This window comes from Natrix helvetica (assembly GCF_964273705.1).
Source record: "Natrix helvetica genome assembly, chromosome: 5".
Taxonomy (NCBI): domain Eukaryota; kingdom Metazoa; phylum Chordata; class Lepidosauria; order Squamata; family Natricidae; genus Natrix; species Natrix helvetica.
The window spans coordinates 145,655,300-145,683,267 of NC_138551.1; the positions used below are offsets into that span (position 1 = coordinate 145,655,300).

The 27,968-nt window shown below is 49.9% G+C and overlaps 1 protein-coding gene across 1 annotated transcript; it reads left to right on the forward strand.

The window, feature by feature from the left end:
* The first annotated feature begins 32 nt into the window (after positions 1-32).
* Positions 33-27,933, forward strand: LOC309392736 (uncharacterized protein). The gene is made up of 13 exons (XM_081954166.1): positions 33-166; positions 857-1,128; positions 2,107-2,287; positions 3,575-3,673; positions 4,523-4,655; positions 12,199-12,282; positions 15,709-15,780; positions 19,291-19,472; positions 21,500-21,759; positions 23,477-23,654; positions 24,164-24,259; positions 27,295-27,427; positions 27,548-27,933. Exons 1-13 carry the CDS (start codon positions 96-98, stop codon positions 27,857-27,859), a joined length of 2,073 nt encoding a protein of 690 aa, XP_081810292.1. The 5' UTR covers positions 33-95; the 3' UTR covers positions 27,860-27,933.
* Positions 27,934-27,968: the final 35 nt, after the last annotated feature.

Sequence of the window (27,968 nt, forward strand, 5' to 3'; positions counted from 1 at the left end):
CCCTCCCTCCGCCAGCCACGCCCACCCTGAGATCAGCTGGGCTGCCTGATAATACAGCGAAGAGACCCATTTGCTTGATCGCCGCCGACCCACCCATGTCCCCCCTGGTCATCGCCGCCTGCTGTTGCTGCCCTCGCCGCCGCCTGCCGCCGCCTTCCAGGGCCAGGTAAACCCCGAGGGGATGGGGGGAGGGAGCAGCCCAACCCAGCCCGAAAGGAAGGGAGGCCAAGCGGAGAAGCCTGGGGTCTCGCCGCTTCTCTCCCCACCCCACCCCGGTCTGCTGCAGCAGCAAACAATCGGGGATCCTTAAAAGCACCGCAGGGTGGGGGAGGCAGAGAGGCCGAATGCCCTTCCTGCCCAAAGCTCCTGGCAGGAGCAAAAGGAACAAAAGTGCCTCTGAGCATGTCCAGAGTTCTAGCGAAAGGAGCAAGAGTCTCTCTGAGCACGTCCAGAGTTGTAGGGAAAGGAGCAAGAGTCCCTCTGAGCACGTCCAGAGTCGTAGAGAAAGGAGCAAGAGTCCCTCGGAGCATATCCAGAGTTGTTGCGAAAGGAGAAAGAGTGCCCCTGAGCATGTCCAGAGTTCTAGGGAAAGGAGCAAGAGTGCCCCTGAGCGCATCCAGAGTTGTAGGGAAAGGAGCAAGAGTGCCTCTGAGCATGTCCAGAGTTCTAGCGAAAGGAGCAAGAGTGCCTCTGAGCATGTCCAGAGTCGCACCGTGTATCCTTAGGAGCCAGATTGCCCATTTCCTATATCCCATGTGGCTTTGGGCTTCTTTTGCCCCACTTCCTGTTGCAACAGTTCTGTCTCCTTGGGATTTGAAGGCGCTACTAGTCCTCATGATGTTTGTTGAACACTCAGTTCTCTCCAGAGGAAAGAACTGACCCTGCAGGACTTGCCGGAGGACGCCTTGCTGGACGTGCTCTCCAGGGTTCCCAAGAGGGACCTGATCCACAGCTGCCGGCTGGTCTGCAAACGGTGGCGTTACCTAGTGGACCTCCCCGTGGTCTGGAAGAGGAAATGCGAGCGACTCGGCTTCCGCCTGGAGCAGCTGGAAGGCAGCCTTCCAGACTGGAGGGTCTTTTTCTTCAGCTTGAGCAAGAGGAATCTCCTGAGGAATGTTTGTGGAAGAGGTTGGTCTTTGCTTCGGAGCCGGAGAACAATTCCCAGAGCCCCCCCTCTCCAAACCCCCCCCCCCCCTCCATCCATGCGGTTAACTGACACAGCCTTTTAGGAACAGGGAACCCACGTTGCTGTGTGTGCAAGAAGGCAACTGAGGATGGAAGGGTGCCCCCCCCCCTGAGAAGCTAGCTTTCAACATGCAGGGAGCGCGTCAAATCTAGCAAAGGAAGCCATGAGAGGGAAAGCAGAGAGACCCACATGAGCTGGCAAACTGGGTGGACCAATAGGGTTTCCTGCCTAAGCAGGGGGGTTGGATTAGAAGACCTCCAAGTGTTCTCACCAAGGCTTCCCAAGAGCCTGAAGCAAACTCCTGGTCCCAATTAAAAAACCCTTTTATTCATTGACAGTGAATTCTGCTCCTTCGCATCCAGCAAAGTCTTTCAAGGGAGGATTTACGGTCACGGACCTTATCTGGCTTGGAGAGCTGCCAGGCCGATCTCTGCAAAACGTGACAAGGAGTCTCGGAGAGTCACGAACCAATGAAGCGGACTAATGGTCTCCTGCAAGCTCCACTCCCCTTTTGCTCCTCTTTTATTCCCTCTGGGAGGGGCCATTCACTGTCCACCTGTGGCCTTATTCCCAAGTCAGCCCTTGTTCCTTAGTTGTTCCCTTCCTCTGGCCACTCTGCGCAGGCGCACACTGGGAACAGGCTCCAGCTGTTCTTCTGCCCCACTGATATGTAACTCCGAAGGCAGCTGATAACTGTCGGACGGCCTTGGCCCCGTCTCTGCCTCCGACACAGAGCCCTCATCAGAGCCTTCCCCAGACTCCAGGACTGGCCCATCTTCCTCCCCAACCTCCTCGCTGTCTGAATCTGCAACACCAAGATCCCTTCCAACTCTGTTATTCTATTCTATTGTAATTCCAACACCTGGTCATTTTTTTCTTAATTTGCCTTTTTTTCTTTTCTTTTTCCTTCTTTCCTGCAGCGGGGTTGAGATACTGGGAACTGCGTCCCGTGGACTGGATGGCCGATTGGATGCCTGAGGATCTCCCCGGAGGGTTCAAGAGGCATTTCTCCAAGATATTTAAAAGGAAACGCAAATCTCCTCTTCCGGACACCGTTTGGACGTGCTTCGTACCAACATGGCGCCAAGATGGCGGCCTGAGGTATTTTAAATGTTGATAACCGAGTTAGGAGGTCGTCTGGGAATTGGGAGGTTTTGCAGGGTCCCCAGATTTGGGAAGGAGTGATCTTCCCCCCACGTCCAAACCAGACCTGTGCAGAGTCTGAGGTTGTACAGGTAGTCCTCGACTTATGAGCCCAAATTTTCTGTTGCTAAGCGAGAGCGTGGTTGAATGAGTTGTGCTCCATTTTACGTCTTTCCTCGCTACATTGGTTCCACGGCAGTTGTTAAAATGAGTAACACAGTTGTTAAGTGAATTTGGTTTCCCCGTGGATTTTGCTTGTCAGAAGGTTGCAAATGGGGGGGATTGCATGGCCCTGGGATGGTCATCAATGTGAGTCAGTTGCCAAGCAGGTAAATTGTATGACTGTGGGAATGCCACAACAGTCAAAAAAGAATAGAATAGAATAGAACTATAGAGTAGGGCAGAACAGAACAAGACAGAACAGAACAGGACTATAAAGTAGAATAGAACAGAACAGGACTATAGAACAGAATAGAATGTAGAATACAGAATAGAATAGAATACAGAATAGAATAGAGAATAGAATAGAGAATAGAGAACAGAATAGAGAACAGAATAGAGAATAGAATAGAATACAGAATAGAATATAGAATACAGAATAGAATATAGAGTAGAATAGAAAATAGAGAACAGAATAGAGAATAGAATAGAATACAGAATAGAATATAGAATACAGAATAGAATAGAGAATAGAATACAGAATAGAATATAGAATACAGAATAGAATATAGAATATAGAATAGAATATAGAATACAGAACAGAATAGAGAATAGAATAGAATACAGAATAGAGAATAGAGAATAGAGAACAGAATACAGAATAGAATAGAATATAGAATACAGAATAGAATATAGAATACAGAATAGAATATAGAATACAGAATAGAATAGAGAATAGAGAACAGAATAGAGAATAGAGAATAGAATAGAATAGAATACAGAATGGAATATAGAATACAGAATAGAATATAGAGTAGAATAGAAAATAGAGAACAGAATAGAGAATAGAGAATAGAATAGAATACAGAATAGAATATAGAATATAGAATACAGAATAGAATAGAGAACAGAATAGAGAATAGAGAACAGAATACAGAATAGAATATAGAATACAGAATAGCATAGCATAGCATAGCATAGCGAACAGTGAATAGCGAATAGGAGCTTCAAGCTTCTAACCCTCTCCGGCTCCAGTGTCTTTTCCCCAGACGAGGAAGGCCTTTCTGCATTTCTACCTCTGTTTAGGTTTTTTGTAAAGAAGAAACAACGGGTCACCTTGAAGGACAAAGGGATCCCGAACTGGGTAATGGATGAAATTAAACCCCAAATCATGGTGAAGGATTGGTGAGTATTGTAGACGGCAAAAAAAAAAAAAAAAAGGAGTAGGCACGAATTGTACGATGGTAAATGTGTTCTCTTTCTTTAAAATGCCCCAAATATTATCTTCAGAAGAAAACTCGGCTTCCCTAAATATTGTATTTAGTGTGGGGGGGGGGGGATCAAGTTTCTAGTCCTTCATGCATGCCAAATATGCTTTGGATTCTTCATGCCTAGCACTTATGTGCTAGTCGTTCCCGACTCTAGGGGCGGTTCTCATCTCCGTTTCAAAGCCGAAGAGCCAGGGCTGTTCACTCCGTTACGCAGCGCTGGGGATTCGAACCACCAAACTGCCGACCTTTCGGATTGACAAGCTCAGCGTCTTAGCCACTGAGCCAACACGTCCCTTCATGCCCAAAACTCAGAGATTGACTTTTTATCATTCTAGAACCAGGGTCACCAACCGTGGGAAGACCACTTAAGACTTATGGATGTGGCTGGCTGGGGAATTCTGGGAGTTGAAGTCCACAAGTCTTCAAGTGTTGAAGGTTGGAGACCCCTTATTGAGAGGATACAAGCCAATAACCCAGCGTTCCTTGGGTATTTATTTATAGGGGGATTTCTATAACCTAATTTCTAATGTTGGATTTTCCTCCTTACCAGAGGGAGTCCCCTTGTGGAGTACTGTGAAGCCGTTACCACGGCAACTCCACTGCGCTGCACAGTAGAAGCCATTTTTATGGCAGTACAGTAGAAGCCATTATAAGGCCACCTTCGATTCCCTCTACGTTATTTCAGGCACAAAATGGCCTTTCGGAAGCAGCCAGCTGATGCTTGCTGTTCTCTTTCCCCTTTTTTCTCCTCTGTAAAAAAAAGGTATTTTAATGTGGATAATTCCCATTACCAGCTGACGGTGAACCTGCTCTCTGCCGATTGCGAAGTCCTCCAAGATTACTGCAAGATGTTTGAAGTCCGAGAACAAGTGCCCACTGTGGAAGAATGGAGGGAGGTAAAACAAAACATGCGTGAAATGGTACAGTTAGTCCTCGAACGTACGACCACGGTTGTGGCCCAGCAGGAGCCGTTGGAGCTGCCACCAGACTCCGACAGTGAGGGGGCCTTCTGAGTCGGCTCTGGAAGATGTGGAGGACCCTGGACAGGGTTCTGACTCCGAGCAGGGATCAGAGAGGCTGGTTGGCCACCAGGAGGCGCCTGAGGCATGGAGCAGTGGTGAAAGCCAAAGGGAGTGTGCTCCTGACGTCATGCCTTGGAGCAGTGGGGAGGAGACAAGGGAGTTGGTCTTGGATGCACGGCAACAAAGGGCTGATAGACGTAGAGAACAACTACGCAGATACAGAAGATAATTGGACCCAGGTGGTTGTAATTAGGCTCCTCTCAAGATAGTATTTAAGGAGGGACTTTCCTGGAGGCTGGTTGCAGGATTCAACTTATTTACCAACACTGGACAAGCTGTCATGTCTTATCTTGGAAGTCTGGATTGCTGCCAAGTTCTAGCCAGTGTGTTAATTTATTGCAAATAAATAGTTTAGCAGTATTCTTGTCTTGGAGTGCATTGGTGTACGAAGAGGGGGGTCAGAACAGACCACAATTGAGCCCAAAATGTATGTTGCTAAGTGAAACATTTGTTAAGTGTGCTTTGCCCCATTTTACGACTTGTCTTGCCCCTGCTGTTAAGTGAGTCACTGCAGTGGAAAAGTTGGTACCATGTTAACAGATTTAAGTGAACCTGGCTTCCCCCTTGGCTTTGCTTGTCAAAAGGTCGCAAAAGCGGATCCCATGACCCCAGGACTCTGCAACTGTCGTAAACATAAACCAGTTACCAAGCATCCAAATTTGGATCACTTGACCACGGCAAACCTTGCGACGGTCGCAAGTGTGAAAAATTGTCCTAAGTCACTTTTTTCAGTGATGTCGTAAGTTTGAACAGTCACTAAATGAACTGTTGTAAGTCGAGGATGACCCGTATGGACTCTTCTGCTCAAGCAGGGGGTGTTGTGGCCCGCCAGTGGCCAGCAGAGCTGGCAGCAGATTCGGACAGTAAGGAGGTTGGGGAGGAAGATGGGCCAGTCCTGGAGTCTGGGGAAGGCTCTGATGAGGGCTCTGTGTCGGAGGCAGAGATGGGGCCAGGGCCGTATGCCAGTTATCAGCTGCCTTCAGAGTCGAAGATCAGTGAGGCAGAAGAACAGCTGGAGCCTGTTCCCAGTGTGCGCATACTCAGAGTTGTCAGACGAAGGCAACAGCTAAAGAACAGGGGGTCGACTTGGGAATAAGGCCACAGGTGGACGATGAATGGCTCCTCCCAGAGGAAATAAAAGAGGAGCAAAAGGAGAGTGGAGTTTGTAGGAGACAATTAGTTCCCTTCATTGGTTCCTGACTCTCTGAGACTCCTGGCCAAGTTCTGCAGATATCAGCCTGTTGTGGCCCAGCAGGAGCCGTTGGAGTTGCCACCAGACTCCGACAGCGAGGTGTCCTCTGAGTCGGCTCAAGAGGAGGTGGGGGACCCTGGACAGGGTTCCGACGCTGAGCAGGGCGCAGAGAGGCTGGTTGGCCACCAGGGGGTGCCTGAGGCATGGAGCAGTGGTGAAAACCAAAGGAAGGGGGCTCCTGATGTCATGCCTTGGAGCAGTGGGGAGGAGTCACAGGACAGTGAGTCAGACATCAGCAGTGAGCTATTAGATGCTCCTTACCGACCCTGAAAGGAGCGTAAGGAGCAATTGAGCAATTACAGGAGGTAACGGCTCTCAGCTGCTGATCATTAGACTCCTCTCCAGACTATAAAGGGACTGCTTGTGGACACACCCTTTGCAGGAATCAACTGATCATTGGAGTTGGAGAAGCTCAGATCTGTGTCATACTTTGGCAGGCTGGATTGCTGCTAAAGGGTTTACCTGGATTACTGTCAATCTATTCCCTGGACCTTGGCAGGCAGGAGTGCTGCTAAGGTGATTATCTGGAGCTTGGTAGCTGGATTGCTGCCAAGGGGTGTCGCTGTAGCTGGATTGCTGCCCAAAGTGCTATCTTGACCTTGGCAGGCTGGATTGCTGCCAAGGTGGAACCTGTATGTCAATAAACATCTTTGAAGAGACTTTGTGTCGGAGTGTCTTGGTATACAAGAGGACGGGGTCAGAACAGATTGATTCCTGCCCCAAACAAAACTCCATTAAGTTGCAATGGAGCACCTACAGGCTGAGATGGCCCAGTTGGCTCAACTGATTGCTTTGCTGGCTGGTCAGGTCTCTCAGCTCCAGGGGCTTGCAAACCCCCTCCAGCCAAGGAGGAAATGTCCAGTGGCTGCACCAGACAAGTTTGATGGCAAACAAGCAATGTTTGCAGCGTTCTTGGGCCAATGCCAGCTGTTTATCAGCTTGAGAGCAGAGGACTTTCCCACCGACCGGACGAAGGTGGGATTTATCATCAGCTTGCTCTCAGGCACAGCAGCGAGGTGGGCCACTCCATTGCTCTCCCAACCGAGCCCCCTGCTGGACGATTTTCAGGGTTTTTGTAACCATCTCCGGCTGATGTTTGAAGATCCCATTAAGGGGGAAACAGCCACCAGACTCCTGAAAGAGTTGCACCAAGGGCGTGGTTCTTTGCAGGATTATGTCAGCGAATTCCGGCTGCTTAGTCAGGACTCTGCTTGGAATGAGCCAGCTCTTATGGACACTTTCCAGGACGGCCTATCAGATGGCCTGCAGGACGAGCTTGTGAGGGTGGACAGGCCTCCAACATTCGACGCGTTGGTTCATTTGTGTCTCCGGATAGACGCCCGGCTGCAGAGGCGGAGGCCTCGCCGCGTGTCCCAGGAGACCAGTAGGGTGCCGGTCCCTCACGAGACTGCAGTTGCACGGGAGGAGCCCATGGAGTTGGGTGCCGCCAAACCCCGCTTGTTGCGCACGGAGATGGACAGACGGCGTGCAGGGGGGTTGTGTTTCTACTGTGGGGATTTTGGACACTTGGCTTTGGTTTGCCCCAAAAAGGGTAGGGGGGCTGTGCGGACTGCGGCCTCCCCTCAGCAACGTGTCGGGAAACGGGCGGGACCCAATCTGAGGGAGACTTCGGGTCGGGCACAGGCCGGAACAGAGGCGGAGGGGCCTCCACGACATCTGATTCTTGCAGCGCACATTCTCTTGTCGGGTAGTCCGCAGGGAATTCCAGCCCATGCCTTGGTCGATTCCGGGGCTACCACGAATTTTATGGATGCAGCGTTTGTCACGAAATATCACGTCCCTCTGTGCCCGGTAGACCCTCCGATGCGAGTGGAGACCATTGACGGCCGGGTGCTTCTGTCTGGGCCCATCAAGAACGCCACGCAGCCTTTGTGCCTGATCCTCGGGGAGCATGAGGAGGCCATTCAATTTTACGTGGCTTCGGGTCTGCATTTCCCCGTGGTGTTGGGCTTGGCTTGGCTGCGGGCGCACGATCCCCAGATCCACTGGTCGCAGAACCGCATCTCGTTCCCGTCCTTGCAATGTGTGGACCATAACCGTCATGTTTGCGCAGCTCAGGTGCCCAGTTCGGCCGAGGTGACAGTGCCGCCGGATTTAGCGGAGTTCGCGGACGTGTTTAGCGAGCAGGAGGCGGATCAACTGCCACCGCACCGGCCTTACGACTGTCCCATTGACCTGGTACCTGATGCGAAACTCCCGATGGGCCGCCTATACTCCATGTCTGAACCGGAGTTGGCCGCATTGCGGGACTTCCTTGACAAGAACCTTGCCCGGGGTTTTATACGGCCTTCGTCTTCGCCCTTGTCTGCCCCGGTTTTGTTCGTCAAAAAGAAGACCGGGGATCTAAGACTTTGTTGCGATTACCGGCGCTTGAACGCCATCACGATCCGTAATCGCTACCCCTTGCCTCTGATTCCCGAGTTGTTGGAGCTGCTCCGGGAGGCCGTGGTGTTTACAAAACTGGACTTACGTGGAGCTTACAATCTGGTTCGAGTCAGGGCGGGGGACGAATGGAAGACAGCCTTTGGCACCCGATACGGACATTTTGAGTATACGGTCATGCCGTTCGGGTTGACCAATGCCCCAGCTGTCTTCCAACATTTTATGAACGATATCTTTCGGGACCTTTTGGATCAGTTTGTCGTCATCTACCTGGACGACATCTTGATCTACTCTACGTCTCGGAAGGATCATCAACAGCACTTGCGTCAGGTCTTGCAGCGCCTTCGAAAGCATCGCTTGTTTGCCAAGCTGGAGAAGTGTCAGTTCTGGCAGACCACCATCGAGTTCCTGGGGCACCGTATATCCCCTGAAGGAATTGCGATGGAGCCAGGCAAGGTGGAGGCATTACAAAGTTGGCAATCTCCTCGACGGATGAAAGACGTTCAGAGACTCCTCGGGTTTGCCAACTACTACCGGTCCTTCATCCCCGGCTTTGCTTTCTTGACCGCGCCCCTCACTCGGCTCCTGCAAAAGAAAGTGCCGTTTCACTGGGGGTCCACGGAACAACAAGCGTTCGTGGCCTTGAAGCGCGCTTTTACAAAGGAGCCGATCTTGAAACACCCTGATCCCCATCGCCCCTTTGTAGTCGAGGCGGATGCGTCCGACATCGCGGTGGGGGCGGTGTTGTTGCAGGCTCACGCCCCTGATGGCATCCTTTTCCCTTGCGCCTATTACTCTCGGAAACTCAATCCTTCCGAGTGCAATTATACCATCTGGGAGAAGGAGTTGCTGGCTATCAAGGCGGCGTTCGAAGCCTGGTGACATCACCTGGAGGGGGCCAGGCATCAGGTCGAAGTCCGGACAGACCATCGGAATCTGGAGTTTTTGACAACAGCGCGGAAGCTCAATCAGCGCCAGATCCGGTGGTCTCTGTTTTTTGCCCGGTTCCACTTCAAGGTCACGTATATCCCCAGTGCCTTGAACCAGAGGGCGGATGCCCTATCTAGAAAGCCGGAGTACTCAGACCCTGCTGACTCACTGCCCCCCCGGACGGTCCTACCCGTCGAGTCCTTCGCTGCAATCCAGGAACCCGTGGATTTACGGTCGTTGATACGGAATGCGCAGCGAAACGACGAGTGGGTGGAACAACGGCGGGCAGAGGTAGGGCCGACATCCCCGTGGACCTTTGACGAGGACCTTTTGAGGTATCGGGATCGGCTCTACGTGCCTGCAGGACCGCTCCGTGGATTGGTTCTCTCCCAATGTCATGACACTCCGGCAGCGGGACACTTTGGCCTGTTCAAAACTTTGCACCTGGTTTCCCGTACGTTTTGGTGGCCTCGCCTGCGACACGACGTGCAGACGTACGTCACGTCATGTGTGCAGTGTCGACAGGCCAAATCAGCGACAGGAGCTCCTCCAGGCTTGCTACAGCCATTGCCGACCCCGGACAGACCCTGGGGAGCCGTGTCCATGGACTTCTTGACGGAACTGCCTCCGTCATCCAGTTTCACTACGGTCCTAGTGGTGGTGGACATGCTCACCAAGATGGCGCATTTCATCCCCTGCCGGAGATTGCCGACAGCCCGCGCCACCGCCCGCATGTTCATCCAGCACGTGTTCCGGCTGCACGGCCTACCTGACCGGGTCGTCTCCGATCGTGATACACAATTCACGGCCCAGTTCTGGAAAGAGCTGATGGCCGCTCTTGACGTTCAAGTTTGTCTGTCCTCGGCGCACCATCCTGAAACCGATGGAGGGACGGAGAAGGTGATTGGGATTCTGGAACAATATCTGCGCTGCTTCGTGAACCAGCAGCAGAACAATTGGGTGGAGTACCTCGCCTTGGCGGAGTTTGCGTTCAACAACTCGCAGCACTCCTCCACACGGACGACGCCTTTCATGGCGAACGTCGGGTACCACCCTCGTTTTTTCCCTCTCACCCCCGTGGACTCTCCGGTCCCCGCAGCGCAGGATTTCCTCTCTGAGCTTCAGGCGGTTCACCAGATGGTGCGCCGCTACTTGAATCAGGCGAAGGAGGATTACAAGCGGGTGGCGGACAGGTCTTGCCGTGCGGTGCCGGAATTGGCCGTGGGTGATCGCGTGTGGTTGTCCACGCGGCATCTTCCGTCCCACCGGCCTACGAGGAAGTTGGACCACCGGTATCTGGGGCCGTTCCCTGTGGAGGCCGTTATCAATCCGGTGGCCTATCGCCTGACCCTCCCGCGCTCGATGCGAGTACACCTGATGTTCCATCACTCGCTCCTGATCCCTGAGCGGTCGGATTGTCCTCTCCGACGTCCCTCTTCGCCCCTGCCGTCGTCGCCTGAGGTGCATGCACGGCCATCGCACAGAGTGACCCGGATCCGTGACTCGAGATGGCTCAAGGGTCGGTTCCAGTATTTGGTCGACTGGGCGGACGAGGACTCGGACGGGGGGACCTGGACCGATGCGACGGCTGTGCATGCTCCAGCTTTGGTGCGGGCCTATCATGTACAATTTCCCTCCCGACCGCATCCCGAGCGTCAGGCCCGGGGGAAGGGCCCTGCGGTGAGGGATAGTGTTGTGGCCCAGCAGGAGCCGTTGGAGTTGCCACCAGACTCCGACAGCGAGGTGTCCTCTGAGTCGGCTCAAGAGGAGGTGGGGGACCCTGGACAGGGTTCCGACGCTGAGCAGGGCGCAGAGAGGCTGGTTGGCCACCAGGGGGCGTCTGAGGCATGGAGCAGTGGTGAAAGCCAAAGGAAGGGGGCTCCTGATGTCATGCCTTGGAGCAGTGGGGAGGAGTCACAGGACAGTGAGTCAGACATCAGCAGTGAGCTATTAGATGCTCCTTACCGACCCTGAAAGGAGCGTAAGGAGCAATTGAGCAATTACAGGAGGTAATGGCTCTCAGCTGCTGATCATTAGACTCCTCTCCAGACTATAAAGGGACTGCTTGTGGACACACCCTTTGCAGGAATCAACTGATCATTGGAGTTGGAGAAGCTCAGATCTGTGTCGTCCTTTGGCAAGCTGGATTGCTGCCAAAGGGTTTACCTGGATTGCTGTCAATCTGTTCCCTGGACCTTGGCAGGCAGGAGTGCTGCTAAGGTGATTATCTGGAGCTTGGTAGCTGGATTGCTGCCAAGGGGTGTCGCTGTAGCTGGATTGCTGCCCAAAGTGCTATCTTGACCTTGGCAGGCTGGATTGCTGCCAAGGTGGAACCTGTATGTCAATAAACATCTTTGAAGAGACTTTGTGTCGGAGTGTCTTGGTATACAAGAGGACGGGGTCAGAACACAGCCTGGCAGCTCTCCAAGTGAGATAAGGTCTGATACTGTAAATCCTCCCTTGAAAGACTTTGCTGGAGGCGAAGGAGCAGAATTCACAGGAAATTGATAAATGGGTTGTTGTTTTTTTTGGTTGGGACAAAGAGTTTGCTTCCTGCTCTCGGGAAGCCTCGGTCAGAACACCCCATGGAACGGTCCCTGGTGCCCAGTAGGTTGGGGGGCCACTGGACTAGATGACCTCCAAGGCTCCTTCCAGTTCTGGGTATTAAAGAAAATCCCTGGAAACAAAACATAGATTTTGCATTTTATAGCAATTCCCCTCCACTCTATTATTCCCCAGACCAAACTCTTCTTGTGTTTCTCTCCTCTGTAGGTTTCATACACCTTTGAAAATTATCCTCCCGGAGTGCGTCATGTGGATTTTGAACATAGAGTGGGCTGGCGATCTGCAGTGAAAGTAACCAACAGTAGTATTGCAGTTGATTTAGTATGATGAGGGAGGGCAGGTTAGCCCAAGGCTCTTGATTTAGCACTTTGACATTGTTTGAGAAGGGAAGGATTTTCTCTGTTTTATACGTTTTCTCTGAAGCTGTGGGTTTACACTTGCACACACCGACCATAAATGCTGCTGATCATTTTACGGGACGATGGCAATATTTTCAGATCACGGGGAAGTGGGGAGGAGGGGAAGTAGCAAGCAGAACAGATTATGGAGTTAATTTCCATGTTAAAAGTTTCCTGTTAAAAGTTCGGGCTAGAGAGCACAAAAGGTTGTTTTTGCGTACACACATTCCGTGACCAAAAACACACACACTTCACAAGCAACGTTGGGACAAGCGAGAACAAATATGAAGCCGGCAACAGGGAAATTTGATTCTTGTCCTTTTTATGTGTTAAATGCCTCGATTGGGACTTGCCAATTATCAGTACTCACTGTTTATACTTTAAATAAAGGGAGGCGGTGGCTCAGGGGCTAAGACGCTGAGCTTGTCGATCAGAAAGGTCGGCAGTTCAGCGGTTCGAATCCCCAGCGCCGCATAACGGAGGGAGCTCCCACGACTTGTCCCAGCTTCTGCCAACCTAGCAGTTCGAAAGCACGTTAAAAAATGCAAGTAGGAAAATAGGAACCACCTTTGGTGGGAAGGGAACAGTGTTCCGTGCACCTTCGGCATTGAGTCATACCGGCCACGTGACCACGAAGACATCTTCGGACAGCGCTGGCTCTTTGGCTTTGAAACGGAGATGAGCACCGCCCCCTAGAGTCAGGAACAGCTAGCTCCTATGTGCAAGGGGAACCTTTACCTTCTCTCACACTGTTTTTTAGGCAAATTCAGAGGCGGTTTTGATCCAAAATACAGTATATTTAAAAGTAATACCTCTGAAGTTCCAGGCCAAGCTGTCAAAAGGTTATTTTAGTTGTCTGAACAAGTCTAAGGAAGGCTGATCCTCTCTTGCGGAGTACAGGATATAGTTAAAACATGGTATAAAAAAAAATATGGAAAGAAGTAACCGTCTTTTCTTTGGCATCTCCTTGTCAGGAATGTCTGCTCAGGCTCCCTTCTAATTCTCCGTTTTTCACGGTTGAAAACTCTTTGTAAATGTCTCATGTCACTCGTTGCCATCTGATGCTTTTGAATTATTTTGTAAAATTAAAGTCACTTTATTAAAGTCACTGCTTTGAATGCCTTCTTTGATGTCCGTGAAAATGGGTATAAAATTAAAGAAAAAACAACAACCCTTTTTCTAGGTGAAAAAATGGAAATAGTTGGATAAATCAGGAACTCTGTAAGAGATAAACTGTTTATTTCTGTGCTGTCTGTGACTTAAAACATTTGAGTTGCACTTTTGAGGCTTTATCAAAAGAGGAAATAGTTAAAGTTGACTCAACCATTGGCCGCAGAAGGAAGTAATTGAGATCGCTTTCCCGAAGACAGACATAATTTATCAGAGCTCATGAACTTTAGCCTAGTGGCTAATCTTCAGGTAGTCGTCGACTTACAACGGTTCATTTAGTGACCGTTGAAAGTCACAACAGCACTGAAAAAAGGGACTTATGACCATTTTTCCTACTTATGGCCTTTGTAGCATCCCCAGGATCGTCTTATCAAAAGTCAGACGCTTGGCAACTGACTCGTACTTATGACCGTTGCTGTGTCCCAAGGTCCTGTGATCCCCCTTTGCAAATTTTTGACCAGTGGGGAAGCCAGATTCACTTAACAACCAGGTTGCTAACTTATTAACTGTGGCGATTTACTTAACAGCTGTGGCAAGAAAGCATAAAATGGGGCAAAACTCACTTAGCAACAGAAATGTTGGGCCCAATTGTGGTTTTAAGTTGAGGACAGCCTGTACCGAGGGCTGAAAGTTATGCAACAAGTGAGATTTAATTTTTAATTGCTAGCAAGCAAGCCCACCTTTATTTTCGAAGGAAGATAGCACTCTGCACATGTTTGAAAGAACACTAGCTTGCAAACCAAGTTTTAATGCTCAGGAAAAGTGGCTAAAGCTTCTTAAAACTTTGAAGCAGAGGGTCACTCTTCCTCTTTGTTGTCGTTAGTTGCGAAGCTGTGTCCGACCCATCCTATGGGCAACATTCCTCCAGGCCTTCCTGTCCTCTACCATCCTCTGGAGTCCATTTAAGCTCACGACGATTGCTTCCGTGACTCCATCCAGCCCCCTCATTCTCTGTCATCCCCTTCTTCTTTTGCCCTTCATCGTTCCCAGCATGAGGCTCTTCTCCAGTGGCTGCTATTTAGAAGCTCATTCCCTCATTGCAGCTGTGCCTAGAAGCCTTGTATAAATTCGTGGAAAACCCCAAAAACCATCCGTATCAAGAGTTCAAAATGCAAAATAAATCCAAAGTCCATCCAAGTGGCTCGTTAGCTCTTGAGTTCCCCAGAGGGCGTTGACATCCAGGAATCAAACAAAACAGCTCCACTGTTGTGTCCAGGTGACATCAAACAACCTGCGTCGTTCTATGCAAATGAATCAGGAATTCCCTCCCCCTCTTCCTCCTCCTCCTCCTCCTCCGTCTCTTCCTCCTCGTCCCTGGCCAGACAGACCTCGGAGAATTGGCTTGGGGGTACCAACCTCTCCAATGCTTTCTTTTGTCACTTTTCTTTGCATCTTTCTACCTTTGCACGGGGAAGTGTCAGGAACTGGAGCGGGGGAGTAGAGTTTTTGGAAGAGGTTTGCCATCAAAGAGGAGCCGGCATAAAGATGGGTCAGGGTCTCCCTGAAAACCTGCAAAATCAGAGCTGCTTGATCAGGACGCAAGGCTCCAAGAAAGAAAGATATAGGGAGAGACTCTTCCTTGCCCACTGATGGTTGCCTGGATGTTTACAGCCAGAACCGGAAGTCCTAGGCTAGCAATCAGCTATCCTTGGCTCTTTGCTTCCTGGTCATGTGTTTCGGGAACTCCGTGGGTGGAAAGGCATCGGTTTTCCCACAGGCATCACCAACGGAAAGTGGAAGCTAACTCAGGAATTCTTCACCCAGAGCTCTGCTTTTTCTGCCTTTCCCCAACCTCGCGTCCTTCAGACTCGGACACTTCCACCATACATGCCTTAGAACAGGGGTCCCCAACCCCAGATCAGTGGACCAGCACTGGGTATGCCAGAAACCAGGCCACACAAACAAGCGAAGTACCATCCATGGGATACAGGCAGCCCACGAAACCACTCCTCCTCTGGTTCATGGAAATTTCCACATAACGGGCCCCTGGTACCCAAAATGTTGGGGGGGGGGGTTTGCTGCCTTAAAAAGCCCTGGGATGGTGGAAAGCAGACTAAAAGGTTTTCTCCGCCAACACTGCTGTCATAAAGAGGCTCTCTGTGGTGATAGCATCTCCAAGGTCCCATCATTTTCTTTTTTATCTTTGCAGACAGATGCAAGCAGCTTCCGGGGAGTCTCGGTGACTCACCTTGCTGGATGTCAGGAGCCGATCCACGAAACTGTGGGCTCTTTTGCAGCAGGAGGGGAAGTCTGGGGTATGAAATTGCTGCCTGCTGACTTTGAGTCACTGGAGAATTTTGTCCGTGAGATGCCTTCCCATTGTTGTTAGTTGCAAAGTTGTGTCTGACCGATCGCGACCCCATGGACAACGTTCCTTCAGGCCTTCCTGTCCTCTACCATCCTCCGGAGTCCATTGAAGCTCACACCTACCGCTTCAGTGACTCCATCCAGCCACCTCCTTCTCTGCTGTCTCCTTCTTTTGCCCTCCATCGTTCCCAGCATTTATTTATTTATTTATTATTTATTATTAGCGTTTATATACCGCCCCCTCTCCCGAAAGGGACTCGGGGCGGTGTACAGTCCGTATTAAAATACAACAGATTAAAACGTAGAAATAACTATATAAATACATGTATAAGAGGAGGGTAAAATATGCCAAACTGTACAGCTAATAAATAAATCAATACAAAAGTTTAAAATATCAAGTTAAATTTAAAACAATATCCCTCTAAAAACCAGTAAGAATGTATATGCCAGGAGGTAGACGTTACAAATTATGCCAGACCAGCCAGTCGGAACAGGTGTGTCTTCAGTTTCTGTCGGAAGGAGCGGAGGTCAGTAGTGGTTCTAATGTCGGGGGGGAGGTCATTCCAGAGGGTTGGGCCCATCACAGAGAAGGCCCTACTCCTCGGTGTCGCCCGTTGGCATTGCCTCGTGGACGGCACCAGGAGAAGGCCCTCCCTGTGAGAGCGGATTGGCCGCAGGGATGTATGTGGGAGGATGCGATCCCGCAGGTAACTAGGCCCTATGCCATGGAGCGCTTTAAAGATGGTGATCAGAACCTTGAAACGCACCCAAAAGACCACAGGTAGCCAGTGCAGCTCGCGCAGGAGAGGTGTTACGTGGGAGTACCTAGTACTCCCCATGACTACCCGCGCGGCTGCGTTCTGGACTAGCTGCAGTCTTCGGGCGCGTCCCAAGGGAAGCCCCAAGAGCATGAGGCTCTTCTCCAGGGAGTCCTTTTTCCTTCTCATTAGGTGGCCAGTGTTTGAGTTTCTTCTTCAGGATCTGGCCTTCTAGAGAGCAGTCAGGGTTGATCTCCTCTAGGACTGACCGGTTGGATGGCCTTGCAGTCCAAGGGACTCAATGCAGAGGTCTTCTCCAGCACCAGAGTTCAAAGGCCTCCATTCTTTGGCGCTCGGCCTTTCTTATGGTCCCACTTTCACAGCCGTCCATTGCAGCTGGGAAAACCACAGCCTTGACTATATGCACTTTTGTTGGCAGGGTGATGTCTCTGCTTTGAGATGCATAAGAAAGCGATAAGAAAACAACGTTGGGATGAGGTCAGGTTGGGCAGGTGGGCGGGGGAAATCCCCTTGGATATGTCAATCTGAGTTTCGCAGGCTCAGATTAAAACCATGAGCTTTTCTCATTCTAACAGGTGCTTTTTCCCTCTAGCTTTCATCTATCCTCCACTTCAACTCCTGGAATTGGCCCCCTACTTTTTCAAACATTGAGGTCTCTATACAGTCCCTAGAATGCAACCAAAAGGCTAGAAAAGGTGCTGATGCAAGCAGTTTTTGCTAGCATAAATTAAGCTGGCTGCCCACTCCCCTTTGGTGGCTCTTAAGATGCTCCTTCCCTGGGGGTTTCCCCCTCCCTCAAATCCCACTGAATCCTTTTTTTAATTAAACTAGACGTGGTACCCGATTCCAGCAAACTTTGTTCTTCGTATGTTTCAGCCTCCAGTCCCCTTCATCATCTTAGTCGCTCAATCCTACCCACTATGTTGACAGATAACAGATTAACAGAGTGGGAAGGGACCTTGTAGGTCATCTAGTCCAACCCCTTTCGCCCAAGCCGGAGACCCTACACCATTCCTGACAGATGGCAGCCCAGTCTTTTCTTGAAAGCTTTCAGTGATGAAGCTCCCACAACTTCTGAAGGCAACTTCGGTTCCATGGGTGGATTGTTCTCACTGTCAGAAAAAAATGTCTCCTCATTTCCAGGTGGAATCTCCTTGTTTAGTTTCCATCCATTATTCCTTGTCTGGCTTTCGGGAAATTTTCTTCCTGAACTCCAACCAGGTAAAAGGGGGGGAGGGGCGCCCCCAGGGAAGAGGTGTCTTAAAGCCACCAAAGGGGGAGTGATCCCCTTGAATCAGCACCGCAAACGTTTCCCACCCTGCCTTTCCCCACCCCCATTGGTAACCCCAAATTGACTGGGTAGTGGGGGAGAAGCTGACACGAGATGATCGTACAGATGTGGAACGAGAGAGCCACGTTCAGCTGCTGCCTGCCCTCCGCCCATGCTCCACAGCCACTCTTCTCTTTTCACGCCTGTTTTCACAGCTGGTTAGCTAGGACAAAGCTTGGGAGGGGCGTGGGTGGGTGGGTTTGAACTATTTTCCAGGCTCCCCTGCCCCACTCTCATCCCCCTCCCCTGTGGCCGCAAGAGGGGATCAAGATGCAGGGAAGAAGGGAGAGTGTCCCTTGACATCCTCCTCCCTCCGTCTCTCTCATTCTCTCTCTCTCTCTCACACACACTCTCATCTTTCTCATTTCTTTCTCTTTCTCATTTTCATTCTCTTTCTTTCTCTCTCTCACACACACACTCATTCTTTCTCATTTTCTCTATCTCACTTTCTCTTTCTCGTTCTTTTTCTTTCTTTTTTTCTCATTCTCTCCTAACACATACACAACTTTCTCTTTCTCACTCTCACACACACACTCATTCTTTCTCTTTCTTTCTTTCTCACACTCATCTTTCTCATTCTTTCTCATTCTCTCACACACTCATTCTTTCTCATTTTCTCTATCTCATTTTCTTTCTTTTTCTTTCTCATTCTCTTTCTCACACATACACTCAACTTTCTTTCCCATTCTCTCTCTCTCTCTCTCACACACACACACATCTTTTTCTCTCTTTCTCATTCTCTCTCATTCTTTCTCTTTCTTTCTCATTCTCTCCTAACACATACACAACTTTCTCTTTCTCACTCTCACACACACTTCTTTCTCTTTCTTTCTCACACTCATCTTTCTCATTTCTTTCTCAGTCTTTCTCATTCTCTCACACACACTCATTCTTTCTCATTTTCTCTATCTCATTATCTTTCTTTTTCTTTCTCATTCTCTTTCTCACACATACACTCAACTTTCTTTCCCATTCTCTCTCTCTCTCTCTCTCTCTCTCACACACACACACACATCTTTTTCTCTCTTTCTCATTCTCTCTCATTTTCTCTCTCTCACACACACACACTCATCTCTCTCTCTCTCTCTCTCTCATGGACGCTTTCCACTTTATGATCTGGCTCTGCTCACAAGCTGAGACGTTAAACATCTGGAACGACGCCCCGTTGGGAGCAAGCAGCGGTCACCACTTAGTAAATTTCCACAGCATCCGGGAAGCTTTTGGACCAGGATGGGAGACGGGAGGACATGCGTCACTGAGCGAGTAGGAGCCTCGCCTGACAAGCTCACGCCCCTACTGCTCCATTCCCCCCCAGCCCCCATCCCACCCATCCAGCCTCTTCAACAGCAAAGCAGGGCAACGCCTTCCTCTTCTCCGCATCTTAGCAAAGTTATTCTTGAGTTGCGACACCCTGTTGCTGATCGGGACTAGAGAGGACGGCTTTTTCCTGCCCGGAGGGGGCACAAATTCCTTTCCTGCCTCTTCCTTGCAAGCCAGGTAAACCCCTTCCTCTCCCCAGCCTTTCTCAGCCGAGAGCTAGATCCCCACCACCATTGGCCTCCTTAATCCAGAACTTGGATCTTCAAGAGTGAAGAGCCCGGACAAAGCCCCCCCCCACTTTAGTTCCTCGCAGAGATATTACTTGAAAGCTTTTTCTTTGCACTCCAGAGCTCAGCTTTCAGGATTGACCCAGAAGAAGAGATTGGGCTGGGGTGGGTTTCCAAGCGGTTCTTCAAAACTCCCGAAGGCAGGACCAGAAACAACAGGTGGAAATTAGTTAAGGAGAAAAGCAAACCAGAACTAAGGAGCTTTGGGGGAGGCTGAAGGAAAGTGGGGGAAGGACGGAGGGGGAAGAGAGAAAGAGAGAGAGACCAGGTGATGGCCAGTGTGGATAGATAAGGAGCTTCGGGGGAGGCTGAAGGAAAGTGGGGGAAGGACGGAGGGGGAAGAGAGAAAGAGAGAAAGAGAGAGAGACCAGGTGATGGCCAGTGTGGATAGATAAGGAGCTTCGGGGGAGGCTGAAGGAAAGTGGGGGAAGGACGGAGGGGGAAGAGAGAAAGAGAGAAAGAGAGAGAGACCAGGTGATGGCCAGTGTGGATAGATAAGGAGCTTCGGGGGAGGCTGAAAGAAAGTGGGGGAAGGACGGAGGGAGAAGAGAGAAAGAGAGAAAGAGAGAGAGACCAGGTGATGGCCAGTGTGGATAGATAAGGAGCTTTGGGGGAGGCTGAAGGAAAGTGGGGGAAGGACGGAGGGGGAAGAGAGAAAGAGAGAAAGAGAGAGAGACCAGGTGATGGCCAGTGTGGATAGATAAGGAGCTTTGGGGGAGGCTGAAGGAAAGTGGGGGAAGGACGGAGGGGGAAGAGAGAAAGAGAGAAAGAGAGAGAGATCAGGTGATGGCCAGTGTGGATAGATAAGGAGCTTTGGGGGAGGCTGAAGGAAAGTGGGGGAAGGATGGAGGGGGAAGAGAGAAAGAGAGAAAGACCAGGTGATGGCCAGTGTGGATAGATAAGGAGCTTTGGGGGAGGCTGAAGGAAAGTGGGGGAAGGACGGAGGGGGAAGAGAGAAAGAGAGAAAGAGAAAGAGACCAGGTGATGGCCAGTGTGGATAGATAAGGAGCTTTGGGGGAGGCTGAAGGAAAGTGGGGGAAGGACGGAGGGGGAAGAGAGAAAGAGAGAAAGAGAGAGAGACCAGGTGATGGCCAGTGTGGATAGATAAGGAGCTTTGGGGGAGGCTGAAGGAAAGTGGGGGAAGGACGGAGGGGGAAGAGAGAAAGAGAGAAAGAGAGAGAGATCAGGTGATGGCCAGTGTGGATAGATAAGGAGCTTTGGGGGAGGCTGAAGGAAAGTGGGGGAAGGATGGAGGGGGAAGAGAGAAAGAGAGAAAGACCAGGTGATGGCCAGTGTGGATAGATAAGGAGCTTCGGGGGAGGCTGAAGGAAAGTGGGGGAAGGACGGAGGGGGAAGAGAGAAAGAGAGAAAGAGAGAGAGACCAGGTGATGGCCAGTGTGGATAGATAAGGAGCTTTGGGGGAGGCTGAAGGAAAGTGGGGGAAGGACGGAGGGGGAAAAGAGAAAGAGAAAAAGAGAGAGAGACCAGGTGATGGCCAGTGTGGATAGATAAGGAGCTTTGGGGGAGGCTGAAGGAAAGTGGGGGAAGGACGGAGGGGGAAGAGAGAAAGAGAGAAAGAGAGAGAGACCAGGTGATGGCCAGTGTGGATAGATAAGGAGCTTTGGGGGAGGCTGAAGGAAAGTGGGGGAAGGACAGAGGGGGAAGAGAGAAAGAGAGAAAGACCAGGTGATGGCCAGTGTGGATAGATAAGGAGCTTTGGGGGAGGCTGAAGGAAAGTGGGGGAAGGACGGAGGGGGAAAAGAGAAAGAGAAAAAGAGAGAGAGACCAGGTGATGGCCAGTGTGAAAAGGAGCTGCAAGACCATCTTGTCTCGGGATCGATTCCAACATCTAGGTGTGGTTCTGCTCTCCCTCGGCCCATCTCCGTGTTTCCTCATCTCTCGTGTCCATCTCTCTAGTCGTCCTTGGCCCCCAAAAAACATGACAAGCATTCAAGATCTTCCGGATGACGTTTTGCTGGCAGTCTTCCGCCTGCTCCCAATCAAGGAGCTGATCTGGAATTGCCGGTTGGTTTGTTCGCGGTGGCGAGACACCTTGGACAGACCTTCCCTGTGGAGGCACAAGTACCAAGAGGAGGACGCCGGCCTGAGGATGCCGAAGACCTTCTACATTTTCTGCCACTTGGAGAGGAACTTAATCAAGAACCCTTGCGGCGAAGGTGAGTCCCGCTGCAACCAGGGGAGGGTGCGTGTGGGTTGCAGAGGCCATTCTGGGATCTGCGATAGATTCCAGAGACCAAGAGGGCGACAGCTCTGCTCGGAGCAAAAGGCCACCCAGGTGGGCGAAAAGTCCGAGTAACTGTCTCCCCTTCTCCCAAAGTGCTTTTTTTCAAGAGGCTGCTGGAAGACACTGTTAGGTAAGCAAGCTCCCCGTTAGGAGAGCGAGTGTGCAGAGAAGAGTAATGAGATTGGTGTGGAAGAACACGCACAAACCAGCATACAGCGACACCGAATAGTAAAAGTAATTGTATTTTACTTAGGTGGAAAATAGAGGTATCCAGAGTTCATCAAACAGTCCAAGTCATACTCGGTTCAGTCAGTTCAGCACACAAAGTCGCTTGCAGTAGCAAAACACACAGGAACTCACGATACAGTATCAAGCAGTATCCACCGATCAGCATCTAACAAACAGAGAGCTAACAAGTCATTCTGGCTCCATCTTATGGCTGCTTGAGGTAACAGCAACCAATCTCATTAGAGCAGTACTTAAAGAAACAGTACTACTCCCTTGGCTTATATATTGCTGACCCAACCGTTAGTTTACATTCCTAACAAGTCCTTATTCTTCTTGGGAAACGTTTCGCTTCTTGGTCAAGAAGCTTCTTCAGTTCCGACTAGATGGTGAGGAATGGAAGGATTTGTTCTCCTTGCAGACAGCTGGTCATTTGCATCCTTTTTAGAGTCGTTGAGGCCCCCTGGAGGTTCCTCTGTGTCCTCAGGGTCACCCGAGTGTGGTGCAAATGGGTGTGGAGCCTTCTTGGAACTGCTGAAAGGACTGTGTTGTAGACTGGAGACAGAGGATGCTGTGTCCCTCCCCTTCGAATGACCAGCTGTCTGCAAGGAGTACAAATCCTTCCATTCCCCATCATTCAGTCAGAGCGGGAGAAGCTTCTTGGATGAGGAGCGAAAGGTTTTCAAAGGAAAACAAGGAAGTCTAGTTGCCTCTTGAAAAAAGCACCATGACTTGGAGGACTGAAAATCTCCACTGATATGTCTTTCGTGCATGCTCATGCCAGAAAATGGAAGACCAGCTCTTCCTGTTTCGGGCACTGCCGCACGCACGAAGGCCAGATCATCGTCACACACGCACGCACATCAGAAACCCAGAAGAGGAACAGGCGACATCACATGTGCCAGGCGACATGGCTTCGTCTGCCACTTCGGGCAGGCGTGCCATAGGTTCACCATCACGGCTCTAGGGTCGACGTAGGGCTGGGGAAAAATAATAATTTTAAAATGAAAGCAGCGACCGTGCTAATAATAAATGATAGCTCTTTTTACCATTGAGGATAGGCCTTTTACATTTTGGCCCGGGTCTTCTATGGCCCTGGGGACTGATATGAATTAAGAGGCTCGTGGGTAAATAATGAAGTTAATATTCATTCTGTCCTCAAGAGCCGCCGAATTGCTGTACCGTTGTGACTATTCACTCTGACTTTTCTCCCGATGGATCCGATTTAGCAGAAAGGACGAACACAAATTGTGCCCTTTTTAAAAACTCAAATCTCAACGCTTGAGGTCAAATTTGAGCAACCTGCAGCTTGTCCCACGAAGCAGCGGCCTTAAGAAAGTCTGATTTAACGAGAAATAAACACGTGAAAGGGGCGGGGAGCGCGCGATGCTTCTTCTTTTGACTTCCCGTGGCTTTTTCAACAGATGGATTGGACTTCTGGGATACGGCCACTCCTTCAAACGGACAGTGGAAAATTAAAGATGTCTTTGAGAAAGACTCCGCAAAGCTGCAGGCCTGGGACTTCCTCCAGAGGAATCTTTTCGTCAAAGATGAATGGATACCCTATCAAGAGGTTGAAAAATGTTTTGCTGCGTACAACGGGTGAGGAGGAGGAGGATCGTGACGTTTATTCTGACATTTAATTGACGGAGGGGAGGGAAGTCACCGTGGGAATTTGTGGCCTTCTGCCAGGCAAGCTAGACTTCCTTCTCTCAAAAGGATAGAAAGGGGAAGTTTCACTTTATATGGGTTTATTCCGCCTAGCCAGAATTTTGATTTTAAGATTGTTCAACAGAAATATTTTTTCCGAGCCAAAGAAGGATGATCCCATTTAATGTAATTTAAATCAGGCCGCGTGACTTCAGCTTTTGTCTGCTTCCTTCCGATTTTTCAGTTGGTTAAACGCTACAGTTGAAAATACTTCTGTGTCTTTTGCTCCCGTTCGGTGCTTAGGAACTTAAAAAAAGATCTGTCTCGCCCAATTAGACCCCAGTTCCCTCTGCTCCAACGTAACCAAAATCTCGTTAAGACCCAGGCTGTTACCCGACGAAGCTCTCCAACCTCCAGAAGTGCAGGATTGTGTTTCTGAATTGTGGTACTTTCTCCGGTAGGCTCTGCACGAAGTCTCAGCTCATCACGTTGAAGGATGAAGGATACTGGGATCAGCTGATGGATGACGGGAGACCCACAATTATGGTGAAGGATTGGTAAGGGCCAGAACATCAGCTCCTGGCATAAGGGAGCAGGAAACGTAGGCAATTAGGCATTGTCCTGACCAGAAAGCAGGAGGCAGAGTCCTGGTCCCGACAAAACCCCTTTTATTAAACGAATGTGAATTCCTCTCCTTTTCACATTCAGCCAAGGCCTGGCAAACAGTCTTTCAAAGGAATATTTACAATACAATAGCAGAGTTGGAAGGGACCTTGGAGGTCTTCTAGTCCAACCCCCTGCCTAGGCAGGAAACCCTATACCGTTTCAGACAAATGGCTCTCCAACATCGTCTTAAAGATTTCCAGTGTTGGGGCATTCACAACTTCTGTAGGCAACTTCTGTTCCACTGATTCATTGTTCTCACTGTCAGGAAGTTTCTCCTCAGTTCTACGTTGCTTCTCTCCTTGATTAGTTTCCACCCATTGCTTCTTGTTCTACCCTCAGGTGCCTTGGAGAACAGTTTGACTCCCTCTTCTTTGTGGCAACCCCTGAGATATTGGAAGACTGCTGTCATGTCTCCCCTAGTCCTTCTTTTCATTAAATTAGACCTACCCAGTTCTTGCAACCGTTCTTCATATGTTTTAGCCTCCAGTCCCCTAATCCTCTTTGTTGCTCTTCTCTGCACTCTTTCTAGAATTTCCACATCTTTTTTACATCGTGGCGACCAGAACTGGATGCCGTATTCCAAGTGTGGCCTTACCAAGGCCTTATAAAGTGGTATTAACACTTCACGTGATCTTGATTCTATCCCTCTGTTGATGCAGCCTAGGACTGTGTTGGCTTTTTTGGCAGCTGCTGCACACGGCTGGCTCATATTTAAATGGTTGTCCACTAGAACTCCAAGATCCCTCTCACAGTTACTACTATTGAGCACAGTACCACCTATACTGTACCTGTGCATTCCATTTTTGTTGCCTAAATGTAGAACCTTACTCTTTTCACCATTGAATTTCATTTTATTAGATAGTGCCCAATGTTCAAGTTTGTCAAGGTCCTTCTGTATCTTAAGCCTATCTTCTGGAGTGTTGGCTATTCCTGCCAGCTTGGTGTCATCTTATCTCTCTAGGAAAGCTGCCATGTAAACATTTTCCCAAATGAGGTGCTGTGCAAGGAAAGACTGGGCACAGAGTCTCTGAGATTCGCGGACAGATCTTCACACTCCTGAAACGAATCTAACCTCCGAACGAATGAATTGTTTCCTGCAAAAGCCCACTCGGCTTTCGCTCCGCTTTTATTTCCTATTTTATGAGTGGGGGGGCCAATCGTTATCTACCTGTGGCTTTACTCCCGAGTCGACCCTGATTTCTGAGTTGTTCTTTTCTTCTGGCAGCTCTGCGCATGCGCACACTGGGAACAGGCTCCAGCTGTTCCTCTGCCTCACTGCTCTCTAGCTCCGTAGGCACCTGATCACTGCCAAATGGCCTCGACCCCGTCTCTGCCTCCGATGCAGAGGCCTCCTCCGAGCCTTCCCCAGACTCCAGGACTGGCCCATGCTCCTCCCCAACCTCCTCACTGTCCGACTCTGCTGGCAGGCCACAACAGACGTTAAGAGATATAAAAATATGGGCTTGAGTTGGTCTCCCTGCTTAGATCTGGACTGCAAGGCCAGCTCTGCAAAGCTTTACCTTCCTAAGGCAACCAACTGCTAGAGCTCTAAATAACCCAAGCCCTCTCTGGCTGTTACCTGCCCAGGTGCAGGCTTGATTGAACCTGTAGTTCAAGCAACTGGTAGCTTTTAAAGGTTCATATGTAGAAGTCAACCTGTAGAAAGTTAGCACCCACCCCTCTCCTCGAAGAATGAAATATCTTGAGAAATGTTAAAAAGGCAGATTATTATATTTCCGTGGATGAGAAATGGAGAAATATGCTCTTGGAAAGCAGCCCCTCCCTTCCTTAATAGCCCTCAACAGATGTCAGCACTTGTCAGAGATAAGAGAGATAGATAGCTCTATTCATAAGCACATTCCCTACAGCAAGGTCTGAACAAAGGTAGGATTAGCCTACAGCCACAAGCAGCCCCTTCATTGCATCAGCCAAACTTCAACCAAAGCTGGGGACTCAGACTTTAGCTATGACCCCTATGTGGCTGACTCTGCCGACAGCCAGGTGTTTGATTCTGACCAGCTCAAGGTTGACTCCGCCTTCCATCCTTCCAAGGTGGGTAAAATGAGGACCCAGATTGTTAGGGGCAATAGGCTGACATTTGTAAACCGCTTAGAGAGGGATGTAAAGCACTGTGAAGCAGTATATAAGTGCTATTCCATCACCAAGTCAAATGGCAAGAGTTTGGAGACCAGGAATGCTGACCAGCATTAGCACTGGAGCTCCTGTCTGTTGTATTGTTCGGTCTCCAAGCTCCTTCTCCTCCAGCAAGCTCTTGGCCAAGCCTTGCCTGGCCATCCTGAGACAAGGATGTGCTGGCTTCAATCCTTGTGAGGCAGCAGGTAGATAACCCCTTACCTGATGGGTATAGGAGCCCCCAGACTCTTGATATCTTGATAGAATGCTTTCTTAAGTCTGCATATTAAAAGGACTTCTTTAGCTTGCCTAAGAGGTATTACACATCTTGCTGAAACATAAGTTGCAACATGCTTCACGAGTTGGGCACAGAAGGAAACATATTGGGTAAGATATGAAACTGCCATTTAGCGTATTAATAAACCCGTGTATCGAGAGGTTGCTGATGCTAACTTTTTCACTTCTCTTTCTGTAACTTTCCAAAGTACATTGCCAACCTATTACTGTAAAATGTGCAATAATGATAAATCCGATATGTACCCTCCCCTCGTACCTCCTTTTCCTTAGAAGAACACGCCTGTGTAAACCCCCTGAATCCAGGTGGGTATAAAACCCCTGTCCTGGGCCTACCCAGGGCAGTTCAGACTTTGCTGTGTTAACGCTCTGAACTCTGATGCATCAATAAACCTGTTTTCTCTTGCACCTTGTGGTCTCACGTCCCATTCCTGGCTGACTGAGGTTCTTTGCCCCCGTTTGCCGCAACACTTGTCTCTCCGCTTTCCCTCCACCGTAGGTTTTACAGCAGCTTCAACAGCCATTACAAGTTGTGTGTGAAGCTGTTGTCCGAGGATTTCAAAGTCATCCGAGAGTATCATTCCAAGAACAAGTACAGATACGACTCCGAGTACAATAACGAATGGCGCCAGGTAAGAGAAGGGGAATCCCCTGGAATGGTGGTCCTTATTCCCCAACCCGGCGCTGAGGTTCGTCTCAAAGGCAACTCACCTTGTCTCCCTCTCTCTTCTCTCTCTCTCTCTCTTTGGCAGGTCTCACATGGTTTTCACAACATCCCTCCTGGAGTCCGTCACATCTTTTTTCAGCACCAAGGCCTGCATTTCAACTGGCAGCAATCAGGCTTTGGTACCAAGCTCATGAAGTGCTTGAAAATGGCCAAAGACAGGGGGAAATCCCAAAGGATGAGGATTACCAAAACGAGCGTCACCGTTGGACCGTTTTCCCTAGACAAGGCCTTGTACAACAGACACGGCCGAGAGATTAGACACTGTCACTTCGGCCAGTGTCCCTGCCGGGGGAACTACATTCATTTGTCAGGCAGGCCAAGTGATGTCTGTCACTGACCAGGTTCAAATGTTCTCTGGTCTTCTTAAGTCCCGTGCGAAAGAGCAGACGCAATTACCGAGGTGTGTTCTTGCAAACCTTTTCCTTCCCCCGGAAAAGTTAAAAGTG

What these genes read in the sequence shown, in the direction of transcription:
- LOC309392736 (XM_081954166.1), top strand. Translation starts at nt 96, where the DNA reads ATGTCCCCCCTGGTCATCGCCGCCTGCTGTTGCTGCCCTCGCCGCCGC. An exon ending in CAAATCATGGTGAAGGATTG is followed by an intron (nt 3,674 to 4,522) that starts GTGAGTATTGTA and finishes TGTAAAAAAAAG; the next exon opens with GTATTTTAATGTGGATAATT. An exon ending in ACAATTATGGTGAAGGATTG is followed by an intron (nt 24,260 to 27,294) that starts GTAAGGGCCAGA and finishes CCTCCACCGTAG; the next exon opens with GTTTTACAGCAGCTTCAACA.